The following is a 19,915-nucleotide window of genomic DNA, read 5'->3' on the forward strand; positions in this document are numbered from 1 at the left end:
CCAGACTAAATGGACAGCCCTCTATTTTGAGGCTGCACCCTCTTATCCTCGACACACCACTGTAGGACACATCCTCTCCACGTTCTCTCTATCCAGGCATTTCATCATTCAATAGGTTTCAATGAGATTTCCCCTGCCCACTCCCACCCATTCTTCTAAATTCCAGTTAGTACAGGCCTAGAGCCATCAAACATTCATCATATGATAAGTCTTACATTCTTGGAATCGTTGTCGTGAACCTCCTTTGAATCCCGCCTAATGTCAGCACATCCTTTCTTATATAAGGGGTCCAAAACTGCTCACTGAACTCTAGGTGAGGCCTCATCAGTGCCTTATAAAGCCTTTGCATTACATCCTTGTTTTTATATTGTAGTCCTCTTGAAATGAATGCTTCCATTGCATTTGCCTTCCTCACCGCACACTCAATCTGTAAATTAACCTTTAGGGATCCTTCAGGAGGACTCCCAAGTCCCTTTGCACCTTGGATTTTTGAATTTTCTGCCCGTTTATGCTTTTATTCCTTCTTCCAAAGTGCAGACCATACATTTCCCTGCAGTATATTCCATCTGCCACTTCCTTACCCATTCTCCTGATCTGTCTGTGTCCTTCTATAGCCCCCCGCTTCCTCAACACTACCTGCCTCTCCACCTGTCCTTGTATCATCCACAAACCTGGCCACAAAGCCATCAATTCCATCATCCAAATCTTAGACATACAACGTAAAAAGAAGTGGTCCCAAACTGACCTTTTCAGTAACCCCGTGGGCTCTTATCGTGTTAAGCACTTTGTCAGAGGCCTTCTAAAAATCCAAGTACACAACATCCACTGATTCTCCTTTGTCTATTCTGCCTTCCATTTCCTCAAAGAATTCCAATAGATTTGTCAAACAAGACTTTCCTTGAAGGAAACTATGTTGACTTTGGCCTAATTTTATCATGTATCTCCAGGTACCCTAAAAGTTCATCCTTAACAATTGACTCCGATAGCTTCCCTACCTCTGTCAGGCTAAATTGCCTACAATTTCCTTATTTCTGGCTGCCTCCCTTCTTGAAGAGTGGAGTGACATTTGCAATTTTCCAGTCTTCCAGAATGATTCCTGAATCTAGTGACTCTTGAAAGATCATTACTGATACCTCTACAATCTCTTCAACCACTTCGTTCCAAACACTGGAGTATAGACCACCTGTTCCAGATGGCTTATCCACTGTATCTTCAAACCTTTCAGCTTCCCAAGCACCTTCTCCCCAATGAATTTATAACCATTTTCTCCCACTTGAGTGACTTCACAAGCATGTGATATTTCCTCAGATATCCTTTGAACACAAATAGTTTAAAAGCATTTTCAGAGATGTGGATCATTAATGTTGTAGAGCTAACTTTAGAGTGCAAAAACTCCTCCGCATCAGTTATTGATATGCTGAATTATATTATTCATCTGCTTCTGCAAGCTGCATTCAGCTAAGCAACTTAAGAGTCAGCTTGTCTGTTTGAAACAACCTGTTACCTTATTCTCTAATCTCGAGCAATAATAAAGTGGGTGCAATGACTCTTTACAGACAGGGCATCTTCAAAATACAGAGTCTATTTGCAAAGCTGTTCGATAGAGAGTAATTTTTTAAAAACTTCAAGCTGCTTTCCATTTACATTTTAAGAACTGAAGACTGACTTCCATTTACAACTAGAAGTTAAACAAGCTGTTAGTTGGAAGTTTACTTACATCTGCTTTTGATCTTACAAATGGCAGCTGCTTTTGTTTAGATAGGAAGCTTAGCAAACATGAGATCGAAGCAAAGATCTATTACAGATGGTTTGCTAGTGCTCCACTGTTAGGGGTATGTGTTTAAACTAGAATTGCAGGGGGATGGGAACTAGAGTGCCAGAACAGAAGGTGGAGTAGTTGTGGAGAAAATGTTGTTAAGCCTACATACATAGTCAGGAATCAAGAGGCTGAGCATGGTGGGTCTAATGTTCTGAGCTGCGTATATTTCAAAGCAAAGAGTATTGCAGGAAAGGCGGATGAGCTTAGAGCATGGATCAGAACATGGAATTTTGACTATGTAGCCTTTAGTAAGACTTGGTTGCAAGAGGGGCAGGACTGGAAGCTCAGTGTCATGGTCCCGTGGACAACGTTAATACTGTCAGATACACCTAGTGTTCACTTTGTCATGTACAGGAGTGGAACCCAGTGTGGTCTTCAGCTGCTGAAGCCAATCCACTTCAAGATTCAATGTGTTACGTGTTCAGAAGTGCTCTTCCACACACCACTGTTATAGCATGTGGTTATTTCAGCTATAGCTGGCTTCTTGTCAGCTTGAATCAGTCTGGCCATTCTTCGCATTAACAGAACTGCCCCTCACTAGATTTTTTTTTGGTTTTTCACACCATTCTCCGTGAACTCTAGAGAAAAATCCTAGGAGATCAGCAGTTTCTGAGATATGCAAGTCTGGCACCAACAATCTTTCCACAGTCAAAGTCACTTAGATTAGATTTCTTCCCCATTCTGATGCTTGGTCTAAACTGAACTTTTTGATTATGTCTGCACACTTTTATGCTTTGAATTGCTGCCACATGATTGGCTGATTAGCTATTTGCATTAACGAGCAGGTGCACAGGAGTACCTAATAAAGTGGACACTGAGTGTATATTCTAATTGTCTAGCCAGTAGTTTCACAACTTCTATAAACTTACAACTAATTTGCTTTTTCTTTTTTTCTCTGTCCTAATGATGGATTGTAGATCTGATTAACACTGCAGGCTGTCTACCTCCTGACTATTTCTGGCATTTCTGTCCTTAAATGTACTGCAGCAAATGCGGAACCCATTTGTGCATTGTAAGGCCCCACAAATGTCAGCTTAATGTTTGTTTTTTGTGACTTTCAAGGATGAACATTGTACGGGACAACATGGGTAGCTCCGTGCTGTTCTTTCCCCTGAGTTCATTCCAATTCACCTGAGAGTACAGCCAGTTCTCTGGTTTAAGATCAAATTCAAGAAACTGTATCTCTGACAATGCAGCACACCTTTGGTTCAGTGAAGAAATCTGGGCCAGTTTTGCAGCACTCCCTTGGTAATACACAAAAGAATTGAGACCAACTCTTCAACACAAACCCTCAGAAATTCACAGACAGAACAGTCCGTCAGCGCTGCATGGATAGAACATTTGCTCAGCACTGCACAGAAAGGACAGTCCCTCCCATCCTGTACAGACAGAACAATCCCCCCCAGTCCTGCACAGACAGAACAGTCCTTTAGCACTGCACAGGCATCTCACCTAACATACATATACTCAGCAATGGAGAGAAATAACACTGCGTCTGTACAGCACAGAATTCTGTGTAACTCCTTGCACTGGTTGTGTATTACATTGTAGAGTAAGCCTAGGTTTATGTCATTGAATCTCTGGGCTTGTCTGCATCTGATTTCTTGCATGCATTGCTGAAATCTGGCCCAATGCACTGAGCAGAGCCATGAAGTGAATGGAGAATAACTGTATAGATCTTCTTTTAATGAAGCAATCTTGTTAGGTTATATTTTTAGAACTGGAAACTTTGGAAGAGGCACAGAATTCTAACACTTATACAGCCATGGTTTTTTTTATTCTGTTATTTTGAAAGATAAATTTATTCTCTGCAGTAAAGTAACTTCACACATGCTTAAATTCTGTAAAAGACTGGGTTTAGTTTCAGAAGTGTACCACTTAGAGAGTTAAAATCAATTGTAACACCTTGAGGTGGCATTTCACCATGTTGCCCCAGCCTGTGTTCAGTAACATTTTCGGGCTGTGAACGTAAACTCCCAATTTAACATATACAAATTTTAGTATTACCTTTTAATAAAAAGAACTTCATGTATTTTTGTCGGTGTATGCTTTTGAACATGTATTGTTGACTCTGAGGTACTTAGAGGTAGAATAGTCCCATCTGTGTCCACGTGACGGTTGCCACAGCAATATCAGTCGCATGGCAGAACTGGAAGCTGAATCATACAGATGACCTTGCTTTGTTAAAGTGACTTCTGGCAATGAAACCCAGCTCAGTCAATGGCAGGTTGCTGCAGATAAAAAGGACTCAGTGGGTTATCTCATGTACAATTCCTCCAAATGAACAGAAACTTGAATGTCTAACTATTATAAATCTAGTCTCATGCCCTTGCTTATGATGCCAGTGCAACCTTACTAAGATTTATTTACACTTAATTGGATCTGTAATAATCTGCAAACTGTGAAACAGGGAAAGCATGGAAGAGAAATAATGGGAGGAAGCAGGGCACAAGAAAATAGAGAAATTGTGTGCAAGGCTCCAAAAAAAAACATAATCGAAGGAGCTTAGATGGGGAATTGGAGCAGAATATAGTTAATGGAAGAGAAAGAAATCAGGAATGAAAAAGAATGAGTACTATTTAACCTGCACTTGATGCTTAAATAAAATTATGTTTTGTTTGCTGTTTAAGGTTAAAATAGTTTTAAGTCATCAGTTTCACTTAATGATATATTCAATAGCAAAATTAATTTAGAATAATTGATAGTACCGAGGTGACCTGCCTCAGTGCAGTAACAACATTTTTATACTAATGTTAAAATTAGGAGCAGAAGACATTATATTTTCCTCACAATGCTCTTATTTTCAAACTGGTGACCAGCTTTCTGTAGTGTCAGACTGTAATATTAAGTGAGATTGGCTGAAAAACAGATTGTATGAGACATATTTCATGTTAGTTGGTGATGGAAGGTCATGGAATCAAGTGTTCAACCTTGCACTCAACCATCACAAGCTTCTTATGTATTTTTAATGTTTCAGGAAGGATGTAGTAAAACTAGAGAGACCCCATAAGAGATTCCCAAGGATGCTACCTGGAATGAAGAGTTATAAGCAGGAATTTGATAGGCTGGCTTTACTCTTACTGAAATGTAAGAGGTTGAGGGTTGACCATATAGCGGTTTACAAAATTATGGAGCCATGCATCATCAGAACCTTTGTCTTAAGGTAGGGTGTTCAAGGATTATGGTGCCCATGTTGAAGATGGGAAGGGAGAAGTTTAAAGGATTTCTGAGGAGTAATTTCCATATGGAGTGTGGAGAGTATTTGGAAAGAACTGCCAACAGAGGAAGTGGAACCAGATGCTATTGCAATGTTTCAAAAGCTTTTGGGGAGGTACATGGATAGCAAAGGATTGGATGGATACTGGGGAAATTGTGGGGAAATGGGATTAGTGTAGAATAGCTTCATAGTCAGCATGGAAGAGTAGGTGAAAGGGCCCATTTTGGTGCTATATTTTTCTATAATTCTATAAATCGTGTAACATCTCCATGCTATGGATGATAAACCAACATGACAGCCTTAGAGAATTGGTCTTCCTGATTTAGAATGCCAGGTTGACAGTTGAATCATTCATTCTCTTAACTCTATGAACTCATCTTCAACTCTTAACAATTTGATTTGTCACTCTTTACAAAGGTTAAATCATCCATGATTTTGCTGCATCTTTTTAGCAACACCCCTCCATCCTCTGCTGTTAGAAGCCACAGGCAATCCTCAGCAGAGCTTCTTTCCCCTGCTCTCTCTTACCCCCACTCAAACTGATTCCAAAGGATTCAAAGTACATTCATGATCAAAGTGTGTAAGCAGTACACATCCCTGAGATTTACCTTCCCCACAAACAGCCACAACACAAAGAAAACCATGGAACCTGTTCAAAGAGAAAACAACCTCTCCCCATGTGCAAAAACAAGAGTCGTGCAAACAAGAGGAGGGAGAAACACAGAATATAAAACCCGACAGCAGCGAGCGGGAGGCTAGTGGACGGTTCACGGTTCATGACAACTGGCATTCCCAACAAAGGTGCTTTGAACTAAACTGTTCTCTCCTTCATTAGTAGAGTTCTCCCAACTCCTTTCTCTTTCTTTGTAGACTTCCAGAATATAAAGTACCTAAAAGTATTTAGTTCCAATCCTTGAATCACCTTCCAACTGCATCTCTGTTATGGCCATCAAATCAAATTCCTTTTTTTTCCATCCTATTTTATTATTATATATTTTTTATATCCATTGGTTATCCTTAAACACGTTGATCTTACAGTTACCATTACCTATATTACGACTATGCAATTTTACCTTGTATACTCTCTTGCACTTTTTGAATTTCCTCTCCTGGAAATTCTTCCCAGTGCTATCTAGTTCTGTCCTTTCTACAGCCCTGGTTATTCTGTTCACAAGGATACGTTCCGACCTGATTTAAGTGAAATCCACCCCAGTAAAACAGCTCCATATTTCCCCAGCACTACAGCAAATGCTTCATCAATTAAATCCCATTTCCCCTACGCTCGACTCTGAAGGAGGCACTCAGCCATTCAATCTTGTTGACCTTGTAATTGTTACATGACTCATTACCATTCCACTTTTTAACATAGACACTAGCTGCTCATTGTCTGACAGGAGAACCTCTTATTAGGTCCTATCTATGTTGCTGTGTAGACCACTGAGAACTCAATCCTTCCCCTCCCTGTTCAATGTCCTCTTCAACATTTTCAGATTGGTGAGCTGTAACTAATGGCATACTTAAGTATCAAAGCAGGAGCGCCTTAAATAAAGACACTAGGTGCATTGAAGCTATAGTTATAGACAATACATCAGTAAGTAGGAAACCAAATTGTAAAGAGCGTGCAGTGAGGGAGTAAAAATTTGACAGATGAAAAATGTGGAAATATGCAAGATAATCCTCTTGAACAAGAAGCATAGAAATTAAATATTGAGTAGAACAGTGTTTAAATGGAAACAATTGCTTTATGGAGAGATATGGTTTTAATTCATGAAACTGAAAAAAGTTAGCAAGTATGTAATACAAGTAATTAAGAACGCAAAAGACCTTTGTTGCAAAGGGGTTAGAGTGTAGCAATAGGGGAGACTTGCTACAACAGGGTGGGACTCTGGTGAAGCCACACTTGGGTGTGGTGCATGCAGTTTTTGCCTCTTTATCTGACAAAGGGTATGTTTATTTTACAGGCAGTTCAAAGGAAGTGTATTTAATTTCTGGCCTGAATGGGTTTGATTATGTAGGATGCCGATTTAAGATGCCCTGCAGAAGTTCAGTGACTATTTGTTGGTGGCCAATGAAACAGAGAAAGCAACTAAATACTTTGCTATTCGCACTTTTTCTGGTAAACGATCACTACAAACAGTGGTCTGTGGCTTCCCAGTCGGAGCTGAGCTGAATCGCCTTTACAACCTGCAATTTTGCAGTGTGGGTTGGGATCTCGGAGAAGCAGTATGGTTGCATGTCCAGGTCAGAGTTGCTGGGGCGGAGTTGGAGGGAATTCCACGCGGTGGAGCTGATGTGAAGTAAAGTTGAGGAACGATCTGAGTTTTGCTTGATGTAAGAGCTGAGCTGAATTGGAAAGGTTGGGCACTGGCGGAGCCTGAGCTTGAGGGTGTATTGAAGTGGCAGGGAGTGAGGAACGACCTGAGCTTTCGGTCAACTTAAGCACCGGGCCAGAGTGAACTGGTCAGGGTGTCGGGATTGAAGGCAAGGGATTCACTTTGGTTCACTGTTTCATGGGGTTTGCTCATCCCTGTGCTGGAGTGAGACTGTGACCTGCAACTAGTTTACTTCTGGATCGGCTGTGGTGCCGCCTGGCTTCGTGAACTTCAGTTCTGAATGCTGTTTGCTTGCTTTTATTGTTTGCACAATTTGTTTTTTGCTCTCTCTCTGTACACTGGGTGTTTGATGTTTTTTTTTCATTTTTAATGATTTCTGTTAGGTCTCTTTCATGGTTGCGTGTAAGGAGACAGATCTCAAGGTTGTATAAGGTATACATACTTTGAGAATAAATAAACTTTGAACTTTGATTGAGCAGGTTGGGCTGTACTCATGGGAGCTGAGAGGAATGGAAGGTGATTTTATTGAGATTTGTAATATCCGAGGAGACAAACTTGGATGCAAAGAGATTGTTTTCCATGGTGGGGATATTTAGAACCTTGGGGGGGGGGGGGGTGAGTTGCTTCACAATAACGAGTTAGCCATTTAAGGCAGAGATGATAAACAATTTCATCTCTGAGTGTTGTAAATCTTCTCATTTTCTACCTCAGAGAGACGGTTACTTAATTAATACAGTAAAGTCTAGAAGAGAGAGAGAGAAGAAGCTTTTGATCTCTCAGAGGTTGAGCAAGCAATATGGGGAACTGAAGCCAATTCAGATCATCTGTAATCCTATTGAATGACAGAACAGATTTAAAGCCTGTAATCCTACCTCTATTTCTTATTGTCTTGGGTTCTTATTTATCTCATTTTAATATTATGTTTTGTAACTCCAAAACATAAAATTAATTGAAAGAAAAACTCAGAGCTGAGGATAAGTTGTTTATGTTTAGTTTTACTTTTAGTAAGGCACATACTTATGACATGGTGACATAATGACGTATGCCATTCACATACTTTTATATATAACCTGTAACGAATCATGTTAGCAAACAACAAATGCTTAATCAAACAATATATTTACAATATTATGCAATCATTACTGAAATATTAAATCACAACAAGTACTAATTGCATTTCATCTTATTTGCACTGGATTACAGCGCAAATGAGTATAAGGAAGTAGTCAGAAGTTTAGTAGCCATTGAATAGACAAGTAGTTGGAGGCAATTGAAAGAGTGGAAGCAATGTCAGCATCGCTGGAGAGCTGAGAGACGGGTAGTACAGTAGCTTAGTGGTTAGCACATCGCTTTGCAGTGCCACTTTCACCAGACGGGGTTCAGTCCCTACCACTGCCTGTAAGGAGTGTGCATGTTGTCATGGTGACCACATGGGTTTTCTCTGGTTGCTCCGGTTTCCTGCCCCATACCAAATATTTACGGTTAAAGTTAGGGTTAGTGAGCTGGGGTGATGAATTGTCACCGCTGGAATCGTGGCGACATCGTTGAGATCCTATAGAACAGGGGTTCCCAGCCTGGAGTCCATGGACCCCCTTGGTTAATGGTAGGGGTCCATGGCATAAAAAAAGTTGTGAGCCCCTGATCTATAGAGCGTGCATTTGAGATGAGAGTGGATAATTTCAGAAGAGATATGAGGGACCAGTTTTTTACACGGAGAGTGGTGAGTGTCTTGGAATGCGCTGCCTGAAGTGGTGTCAGAGGCAGAACTGTGAGAGACTTTTAAGAGATGTTTCAATAGGCACTTGAACATGAGGAAAATGGAAGGATATGCGCATCATGTAAGCAGAAGAGATTAGCTTAGTTATACAGTTGATTATTTATTTAATTGGCTAGGCACAACATTATGGGCTGAAGGGCCTTTTCCTGTGCTGTAATGTTCTACGTTCTATGAATAGAATCAAGTTTGCACATGCAGCTCCTCTTCACCCAGAGTCAAATGGGTTGGTGAAAAGGATGGTCCAAAGTGTGAAAATTATGACACAAAGTGAAATTAAGAATGTAGGAATTTGCATCTTGTTACCAGAAAGCTCCGCACATGCTGCAGGATAGGCAGCTGTTAACAATTGATGGGAAGGCATGATTTGGTGAACTCGAGTGTGCTACATTGTGGTCCAAACAAGTGAAGGAGAAGAAACACAAGATGAACACCTGAACGCATGGTCATCACTTTGAAGGAGATGGTCCTGTATCGTCTGAGATGTAACACCAGGAATGTGATCACCAGGGCAAATCACTGATTGCATAAGCAACCACGCACAAAATGCTGGACAAACTCAGCAGCTGAGGCAGCATCTATGGAGGAAAATAAACAGTTGATGTTTCGAGCTGAGATAATTTATCAGACTGTTTATTTCCCTCCATAGATACTGACTGACTGGCTGAGTTCCTCTGTCATTTTTTTTGCGTTGCATCTGCAGAATCTTTTGTGTCATTGAATGTGTGAGACCAGTTTTGTTTGAGCCTCTTCTCCATCATCAGATTTCTGAATGGACAATGAACCCATGTCGACAACCTTACTATTTTTTTTCTTTTTTTGCACTACATATTTAATTGAATTTTATATATATATTTCTTATTGTAATTTATAGTTTTTTAATTATTATATATTGCAATGTCCTGCTACTGCTAAACAACAAATTTCACGGCATATGCCAGTGATATTAAGTCTGATTCAGTTTCAAATGACAAGCTCAAGATTTAGTACCTTCAGGACCACTGAAGATCTGTCACTGCCACAGTGGGATGGCACAGAGGAGCAGCTAGTAGTCCTGCTGTTTCACAGTTCCACTGATCTTGGTTCAGCCCTGATCTTGTTCTGTCTGTGTACAATTTGCACGTCCTCACTGTGATAGTGTGGGTTTCATCTGGTTGCCTGCCTTTCCTCCTGTATCTGAAAGATGCACCGTTTGGTGGGTTAATTAGCCACTGTAAATTGCTCCTAGTGTCAAAATGAGTGGTAGAATTTGCAGAGAGCTGAGGGGAATCTGAGGAGAATAAGAAAAATCGAACTATTGTAGGATCAATGCAGATGGTGCCCTGTGGTTGGACTCAATGGACCAAAGGGCCTCTTTCTTCATTGTATAACTGTATGTATGTTACAGTCATTCTGTACAATCAGATCAGATGTGGTATAACCAGACATTTCCTTCCCTTTGACTGAAACCAAAGGATGAAACACCAGAAATCAGATGCCACAAACAAATGGTGATGCATCAGTGCAAATTTGACTACCATTTGTAATCTGGAGGACAGCCTCCAGTTAAATTGAATTTGTAAATGGGATATCAAAAATACTACAGCTGCCAGAAATCAGTCATAAAAACAGAAATAATAAGCATGCCAGGCAGCATGTATGGAGAGAGAAACAAGTGTATTTTCAGTTTTGAGCATCGCTACCTATTCGGTTTTGTTGTCGATGTTGGAAAGAGTCAGACTGTATTTTGTGCAGCGTTTCATTCAGACTAAGGGATAAGAGACGTGATAACCAATGAAGAGGTGGCGCTGTTGTGTTGTGATGAATGCCCTCTAGTGGATGAGTGTACAAAATAAAAAATAGATTCATACACAGGCCTCTACTCATTTTAAACATCAATATTGCTTTTTATTTTTATGCGTTGAACGATTCTCTAATAATACATTAGTTAACCTTGTTCTTCGGTAGAAATCGTCTCACAGCCTACTGCTTGACGGATGCCTCATCAGCGGATGTAGTCTCAGCACTATCATTAACACCTCAGCTGAGTAATTTTTCTACCAGCGTCGAATGGGATGATGGAACGGTGTTTTGACATGCTAAAGCCTTGCGTCATGCAGAGCTGTGACTAAAAGAACTCCTTTTGTGATGACTGCCGTAGAAGCTGTGTTGTCAATGGGAGGTAGTCAGCTCAGGAACAGATAGAAAACTGAATACAAAATTAGTCCCAAACTGCCTCCCAGTGAGCATTTACACAAAAGCATCAAAGATGCCTGGGAATATGCAGCTTGCTGCTACTTTCAATTGGGGATGTTGTGCATATTACATGTTGTATTTTGACCGTTGAAGGGAAGTTAATGCATATACAAGTATTTTCAAGGATTGACCCATATTCTTGTGGCTGGAAAAGCAAACCTAACTCCAACAGGCTGAATAAACATAAGTAATCCTCATGGTCTTTTTTTTTTGTTTCCAGGATCGAATAGATGAATGTGCAAGCAATCCCTGTCACCATGGCAACTGCAGCAGCCACATTGATGGCTATGTTTGTATTTGTGAAGAAGGCTATCAAGGTGAAAACTGTGCCCAGCCTCCACAAAGTACCCCTGCCCCTGTCTGGACAGAGTCTACAACACTGTCATGGCAACCTGAGCCAGTCTCAACATCTATGTTTCCCAACGCAACCTCGTCCCCGTCCTCATGGCAAACAACTACGTTGTCCTCTTGGCAGCCAGCAAAGGGGCATATTGTTGCAAACCTAACTTGGGACCTCGTAGAGGTAAGGAAACTTCATGCTAAGTTCAATACATATAGAATTTCTGGTCAGAATTATTTCTTGAGACACATGTTCACCTTTTGCAAAGCACAGTAATGTCCTCACTCTAGTTAACACAGGCAAATTCCAGAATCTAATACCTAGAAAGGGTGTCTGTAGATTCACCCAGTGTATCTTTCTGTACCATTGTACTGTTTGCAGAAATGGATCCAGCTGTTTCCCCACTTGAAAGAAAGCCACCTACCAGTATACATTAAGATCAATCTGTTTATCAGGGATGCTATATTTGCGCACTCAAATAAATAATCAATGTAAAATGAGGCAAGGGCAAAAGGCAGTCTTCATTTTAACAAAGATCCTCTAAATTATAATTTAAAGTTGCTGGATACACAACAGTACTTGACAGGAGTTAACATCCACAGAGAGGGTGCAGATGAGATTTAACAGGATGCTGCCTGGGAAAGAGAACATGTCATATGAGGAAGGTTTGTGCGTGCTAGGGCTTTTGTCTTTGGAGTGACAGAGAATGAGGGGCAACTTGACAGAGGTGTGTAAGATTGTGAGGGGCATACTCTAGAAAGTGGACAGTCAGTACCATTTACCCAGGGTGGCAGTGGCCAATGCCAGAGACATCCATTTAAGGTGAGTGGAGGGAAGTTTAGGGGAGATGCAAGAGGTAGTTTTTTTTACACACCAGAGTGTGATGCCTAGAATGCACCACAGAGTGTGACTGCAGAGGCAGGTACATTGAGGCATTTATAAGATTCATGAATTAAAGAAAAATAGAGGGATATGTGTTATGCAGGAGGCAAGGGTTAGATTGATTGTGGAGCAGTTTTATAAAGGTTGGCACAACATCACCTGCTGGAGGGCCCATACTGTTCTATATTTTATGTTTCTGAATCACAGCTCAGAGAAGGTTGACTAGATTAGGACCTGGCATACATGGGTTGTCTTACTAGGAAGGACGATTGGAGTTTAAAAAGAGTGAGCAGCAACTTAACTATAGAATACAATCCTAAAGGGTCTCAACAGGACAGGTACATAAAAAGGTCAGGATGAGAAACAGTTTCTTCCCCCAGGTTATTAGGCTTCTGGACTCCCTGCTGCATCATATTCAAAATATCACTGGTTAATCTGTTCTGTACCTTAAAATATTTAGTATTGATGCACTTTAGTTTGTTATTTATGTGTAATTCATCTGTAAATCTTAACCTTACCTTCATAAGTTATCGTGTGTTATGTGTACCACTGTGCTTTACCCCTGGTTCGAAGAAATGTTGTCTCCTTTCTACAAGTTTGTATATACATAATATGGTTAGATACATTATATACATGTTAAATGACAATAACCTTCACATGACCTGACACTTGATGTGGAGAGAATTATTCCCTTTATCGGAGAACCTGGAACAATGCTTCATTGCTCAACTTCCTTGCTTCTGTTCGTTATTGTATTGTCTCCTCCAAGAAGCACGTCCTAAAGTGAGGCAATAGCTGGAGCATCAGAAAACATTTGGTCTCCACTCCATTAAAACTCTGGAGTCTTCAAACAGAAGTAACAAGCTGTACATCCTGAGATTTGGCTTAGTAATTAAATGTCCAAAATCTACCAGATACTCTGTTCTCATTCTGTTACACCCAGGAAATCTATTCTGGATATACAATTAACCGTGTGTAAGGTTCTAATGTACATTATTTAGAGGGACACAGAACATCCCCTCTATATTCTCTCCACAAGTTCAGCTTATGAATGGTATTCATAATCCAATTCCTGTGAACATATGTACTTCTACAGTTCCACTGAGGCAACAAGCAAGATGCTGCAGGAACTCAGATGGTCAGGAACAATCCATAGAGAGAAATGGACAATCATCATTTCGGGTCAAGTCCTTTAACTGGATGATAGGTCTAGATCAGGGGTCCAGTACTGATGAAGGTTCCTGGCCCAGAATGTGGACTGTTTACTCTTTTCCACTGTTGCTGCCTGGTCTGCTGAGTTCCTCCAGTATTTTGTCTGTGTTGCTTGGATTTCCAGCACCTGCAGATTTTTTTCATGTCTGTTCACAACCTGCTGTCCACAGACCCCTTGGTTAATGGTAAGGCTATTGGCCTAAAGTAGGTTGGGAAGCCCTGGTCTAGATGAAGGGTTTTGACAGTCCATTTCCTTCTATAGATACTGAATTCCTCCAACATTTTACTTCCTGCTCCAGCTTCTAGTATCTGTTGTCTCCGATGACTCCCTTTCCACTGAGGCGGGCAGGCTGTGAAAATCTGCAACTGCTTCTTGATGGCATAGCATTATTTTGTGCTGTAATGTGCCTCAAGGTCGTAGCTCTGGCTTGGTTGTTTTTTTAAGTTCGTAGGGATGGTTTTGGGGGACAGGTTTAGATTTAGGCACAGGGATGAGTGGAGTTAGCTGTAAGGGGAGGTAAAGGAAGAATCAGAGCAGAAGCCAGAGTCCTGGTCTGAGCCCTCCGTGGTAGAAGACAGTGATCCCTGTGGACGGGGACTTATTTCCAGTCTTGAGACTACCATACTGTTCCCATTCCTGTAGTCCAGGGAGGACTCTCATGCACAATTGTCCTTTGTTCATTCTATCCTCTGCTTGCTTATTCATCCTCTTTTGTATCATTTTGCCAACTTGGGTGCAGTAACTACCTTCAATGGTTCAGTGGTTCAATTGTTCCATTTAATATCAGAGAATATACACAGTATAAAACCTGAAATTCTTACTCTTCGCAGACATCCTCAAAAACAGAAGAGAACCCCAAAGAACCAATGACAGAAAAATCATTACAGCCCCAAAGCCCCCTCATCCCCCCCCCCCACACAAGCAGCAGCAAAGATATTGGTCATGTGTTTGTGTTATCTTTGAATAAACTGTCTATAATATCAATTTCTTCCCCTCCTTTGCCATGGCTCATTTCTAGTGCTGATGCTGCAGCCGCTTTAGTCCCGTTCCCGATGAAAATGACATCCTGACATTTAAAGAAATAGATTCTAATATTCATGGCAATCCTTGACAATCGCCTTGAAGGAAGCCAGCATCAAATTTTAACAAAGCAATTTTCTGCAACCATTCCCTGCATAGGAAGCTTTCATCATTTTCTTTCTGGTTAGCGGTATGGTTCAAAGTTCAAGTTAAAAGTAAATTACATATCGAAGTATATCTACGTCACCATATGCAGCCATGAAATTAATTTCTTGTGGACATCCACAGCAAATGCAATGAAACACAATAGAATGAATGAAAAACTACACACAAGCAAATTTGGACAAGCGACCAGCGTGCAAAAGACAACAAATTGTGCAAATCAAAAAGAAACACAAAATAGTAATAATAGATAAATCATCATCATCATTTTGTGTCATGTCAAGTAGATAAATTAGCAATAAATAATATTGAGGGCATGAGTTGTGGAGTCCTTGAAAGTGAGTGCATAGGCTATGGAATTGGTTCAGTGTTAGGCGAGTGAAGTTATCCATGCTGATTCAGAGGAGCCTGACTGGGGTCACCGATGATGGCTGCTGCTCTCCTGCAACAGCACTCATGTAGATGTTGTCAGTGGTGGGGAGGGCTTTATCTGTGATGGACTGGGCTGTATCCAGTACCATTTGTAGGCTTTTCCATTCAAGGGGACTGGTGCTTCCACAGTTTGAAACTTTTGCTGCAGCAGTTTCATTTTAACTTCCAACACTTGAGACGTTGCCCTGCTCTGTACCACTCTTATTTAAAATATGTTCTACCTTCGGTTTGGCTCCAACTTGGTGTCTTTGTGAAACTTACAGCTTCATCTGGTAATAGATTTCGTTGCTCAAACTTGTCACAGAATGAAGGGTATTTTCTGCCAAGGATATTAAGTTGTCAACAATATTTCCTTTTGTTTATAAAACCTTCTACTTATGATGTTATTTTGCTAATTCTCAATGTCATTTTCATCAAAAGCACACATACATACAGATTAAGATGTGGAGCCACTGGATTCATACTACACGCAGACAGACGTGTGTTCCCTTACCAAGAATTGTCCACCCATTTTGATTTAAGCAGGCAGAAAATGGTGAAAAACAAACCACCCAATTTCCTTCCCACCGATCTCCCTCCTGGCACTTATCAATGTAAGCGGAACAAGTGCTACACCTGCCCATTCACTTCCTGCCTCACCACCATTCAGGGCCCCAGACAGTCCTTCCAGGTGAGGTGACATTTCACCTGTGAGTCGACTGGTGTGGTATACTGCGTCTGGTGCTCCCGGTAAGGCCTTTTATATATTGGTGAGACCCGACGCAGACTGGGAGGCCGTTTGGCTGAACACCTACGCTCGGTCCGCCAGAGAAAGCAGGATCTGCCAGTGGCCGCACATTTTAATTCCACGTCCCATTCCCATTCTGATATGTCTATCCATGGCCTCCTCTATTGTCAAAATGAATCCAAACTCAGGTTGGAGGAAGAACACCTTATATACCGGCTGGGTAGCCTCCAACCTGATGGCATGAACATTGACTTCTCTAACTTCCGTCAATGCCCCTCCTCCCCCTCTTACCCCATCCCTGACATATTTAGTTGTTTGCCTGTTCTCCATCTCCCTCTGGTGCTCCTCTCTCCCCCTTTCTTTCTCCCGAGGCCTCCCATCCCATGATCCTTTCCCTTCTCCAGCTCTGTATCACTTTCGCCAATCACCTTTCCAGCTCTTAGCTTCATCCCACCCCCTCCGGTCTTCTCCTATCATTTCGCACTTCCCCCTCCCCCCCCCCCCCCCCCCCCACTACTTCCAAATCTCTTACTATCTTTCCTTTCGGTTAGTCCTGACGAAGGGTCTCGGCCCGAAACTTCGACAGTGCTTCTCCCTATAGATGCTGCCTAGCCTGCTGTGTTCTACCAGCATTTTGTGTGTGTTGTTGTTTGAATTTCCAGCATCTGCAGATTTCCTCGTGTTCACCCGATTTCCTTTTTATTTTTCATTACTGACTGAATGTGGACAGCACATTGTCCTTCCCTAATTGTCCTGAACAGAAACAGCGGCTAAAAGCCAACCACGCTAGTTGGTCTGGAACCCTTCACGAAGCAGATTAAGGATGGCAGATTTTCTTAAATGAAGCACATTATAGAACAAGCAAGGTTTCTATGGCAATCCAGTTATTTCATGCTTACTATTACTAAAATTACTTCTTAAGAATTTGGTGCTAATATGATTCTAGATTTGAAGTTCTCCCAATACCTACATGGGTTGAAGTTTACGTTTCTGAATCACTGGTCCAGAAATCTGACACTTAGTCCAGTAATTTACCCAGTGCTTTACCTCAGCCAATCATGATAGATGATCTGTTTATTTCAGAGGTCAATACGTAAAACTTGTTATGCTGTGTCGTTTCATTTTCCACTGTCGGTCGTTGTGGTACAGTGTATTAATAAAATGACAGGGCATGCCTTGAAAAGGCTGATTAGCATAGTATAGAACAACTTCTAACCCTATTAAACAATAGGAAACATTTTTCTAATTAAATATTTCAATTTTTAGGTGTAAGAATGACTCATACATTCCTTTTTGTATTTTTGAAACTATTGAACAGATTTAGTAAAAGTCATTAAATTTATTAAAAATTCATTTAAAAAAATGAAGGCCAAGAAAGATGAAGTGGCAAAGGGCCATTTATACTGTAGCCATCCGTAAATTAAACATTTCCTAGCTGTCTGAAGTGGTGATATATTCAGCAGCTTACATGCAGAGGTCAGCGGCATTAGCAGATGGCATTATTCTAAAAGCAAGCTGGTGAATTAGACTGCCATGCATGCATTTAAAATGCCTGGAGTTAGCTAGCTGCAAACCTAGATCATCCTGGTAACCATATCTCAGTTCTAAAACTCAGAATTGTAAGCAAAAGCAAAATTAAAGCTAAATTGTTATATTGTATTAAACTGTGTTAAGATTTCGGAACAACATTGTGTATATATAAAAGGAAAACAGAACTTGTGTACTAAAATAACTTACTTATTTACTGTCCGTTACGCCACTTTAGGGCAACAATGAAGGTCTATCACTGTCTGTTCTTGGCCCTCTTTTCTATTGTGCCCCAAGTGTGTTTCATGGTCCTCATTTCTGGCTCTATGGTATGGCATCAAGTTGTCTTTGGTCTGCTGTGTATCCACCACCCTTCAGGGGGCCAATGAAGTGCTGTCTTGATGATGGAGTTGGCCTGTCTTCTCATCTTGTGCCCAATCCATCTCCAACATTTCCTCATGATGATTGTGGCCAAAGCACAAGGCTAACGTGGCTCTCCAGGTCGTTGAGGCCTCCAAACCTACAACAATGTTGGAGGGCAGTAAAATAAAGGAAAAAAAAAATATTGTAATATTAATTCTACGCAAACTTGCCATTTGCTATCATCCCATGAGCCTCCGCATACAACTCCACAACTTCTGCCATCTTCAGAGGGATCATACCTCCAACATATCTTTACCTACGTTCCCCCCCCACCACTTTCTGCAGGGATTGCTCCCTCCGTGATTCCATCCTCCATGACTTTCTTGTCCAATCACCCCTCCCCAATAACTTCCCTCCTGGCACTTCCTCCTGCAAACAGCCAAAGCACTATACCTGCCCATTCACCTCCTCCCTCACCTCCATTCAAGGCCCTAAACAGTCTTTCCAGTTGAGGCAACACTTCACTTGCGAATCTGCTGGGGTCTTCGCTTATGTCCGGTGGTCCCAATGTGGCCTCCCTTACATTGGTGAGACCCGTCATAAACTGGGGGATAGCTTCATCGAGCACCACCATTAGCAGAACTTACTGGTGGCCATACATTTTAATTCCAATTCCCATCCCCTTCTGACATGTCAGTGGGGCCATGTCTCCTCTTGTGCCACGATGAGGCCACTCTGAGGGTGGAGGAGCAACACCTTGTATACTGAACACGTACAAACAAGCTGGATGAACTCAGCAGGTCAGGCAGCATCTGTTGAAATGAGCAGTCAACGTTTCAGGCTGAGACCCTTCATCAGGACTGAAGAAGGAGGGGGCAGGGGCCCTATAAAGAAGGTGGGGGGAGGATGGAATGTGCCAGGTGAGAAACCAGAGGAAAGATCAAGGGGTGGGGGAGGTGAAGCAGGGAGGGGATAGGCGTGAGAGGTGAAGAAGGAATCTAAGGGGAAAGCACTATGGGTAGTAGAAGAAGGCAGAATCATGAGAGAGGTGATAGGCAGCTAGAAGAGGAGACAGAGTGAAAGTGGGATGGGGGAAGGGAGAGGGAGGAAATTACTGGAAGTTGGAGAATTCGATGTTCATATCAAGGGGCTGGAGACTACCCAGACGGTTTATGAGATGTTGTTCCTCCAACCGAAGTTTGGCTTCATCATGGCAGTAGAGGAGGCCATGTATGGACATATCCGAATGGGAATGTGAAGGAGAGTTGAAGTGAGTGGCAACTGGGAGGTCCTGTCTGTTGTGGTGGACGGAGCGGAGGTGCTTGACGAAGCAGTCTCCCTATCTGCGTCGGGTCTCGCCGATGTAGAGGAGGCCACAGTGGAAGCACGGATGCAATAGATTACCCCAGCAGACTCAAAAGTGAAGTGTTGCCTCACCTGGAAGGACTGTTTGGGCCCTGAATGGTGGTAAGAGAGGAGGTGTAGGGACAGGTGTAGCACTTACGCTTACAGAGATAAGTACCAGGTGGGAGATCTGTGGGGAGGGACGTGTGGACGAGGCAGTCGTGGAGGGAACGATCCCTGCAAAAAGCAGAGGGGTAGAGAGGGAAAGATATCCTTAGTGGTGGGGTCCTGTTGAAGGTGGCATAAGTTGTGGAGGATAATATGCTGGATCCGGAGGCTGGTGGGTGGTAGGTGAGGACAAGGGGAACACGGTCCCTGTTGTGGTGACGGGAGGATGGGGTGAGGGCTGATGTGAGGGAAATGGAGGAGATGCGGGTGAGGGCATCATTGATGACGGCAGAAGGGAAACCACGATTCTTAAAGAAAGAGGACATTTGGGATATCCTGGAATGGAAAGCCTCATCCTT

At 41.9% G+C, this 19,915-nt stretch overlaps 1 protein-coding gene across 1 annotated transcript in view; it reads left to right on the forward strand.

Annotated features, from left to right (window-relative positions):
* Window positions 1–19,915, forward strand: part of dner (delta/notch-like EGF repeat containing) — a 275,113-nt gene that overhangs the window by 88,236 nt on the left and 166,962 nt on the right. The window contains exon 2 of the mRNA XM_073041483.1: window positions 11,599–11,901. Coding sequence (XP_072897584.1) covers window positions 11,599–11,901 — 303 coding nt within the window. The remainder of the gene's footprint in view (window positions 1–11,598; window positions 11,902–19,915) is intronic.

The sequence above is a fragment of the Hemitrygon akajei genome, chromosome 3 (genome assembly GCF_048418815.1).
Source record: "Hemitrygon akajei chromosome 3, sHemAka1.3, whole genome shotgun sequence".
Classification (NCBI taxonomy): domain Eukaryota; kingdom Metazoa; phylum Chordata; class Chondrichthyes; order Myliobatiformes; family Dasyatidae; genus Hemitrygon; species Hemitrygon akajei.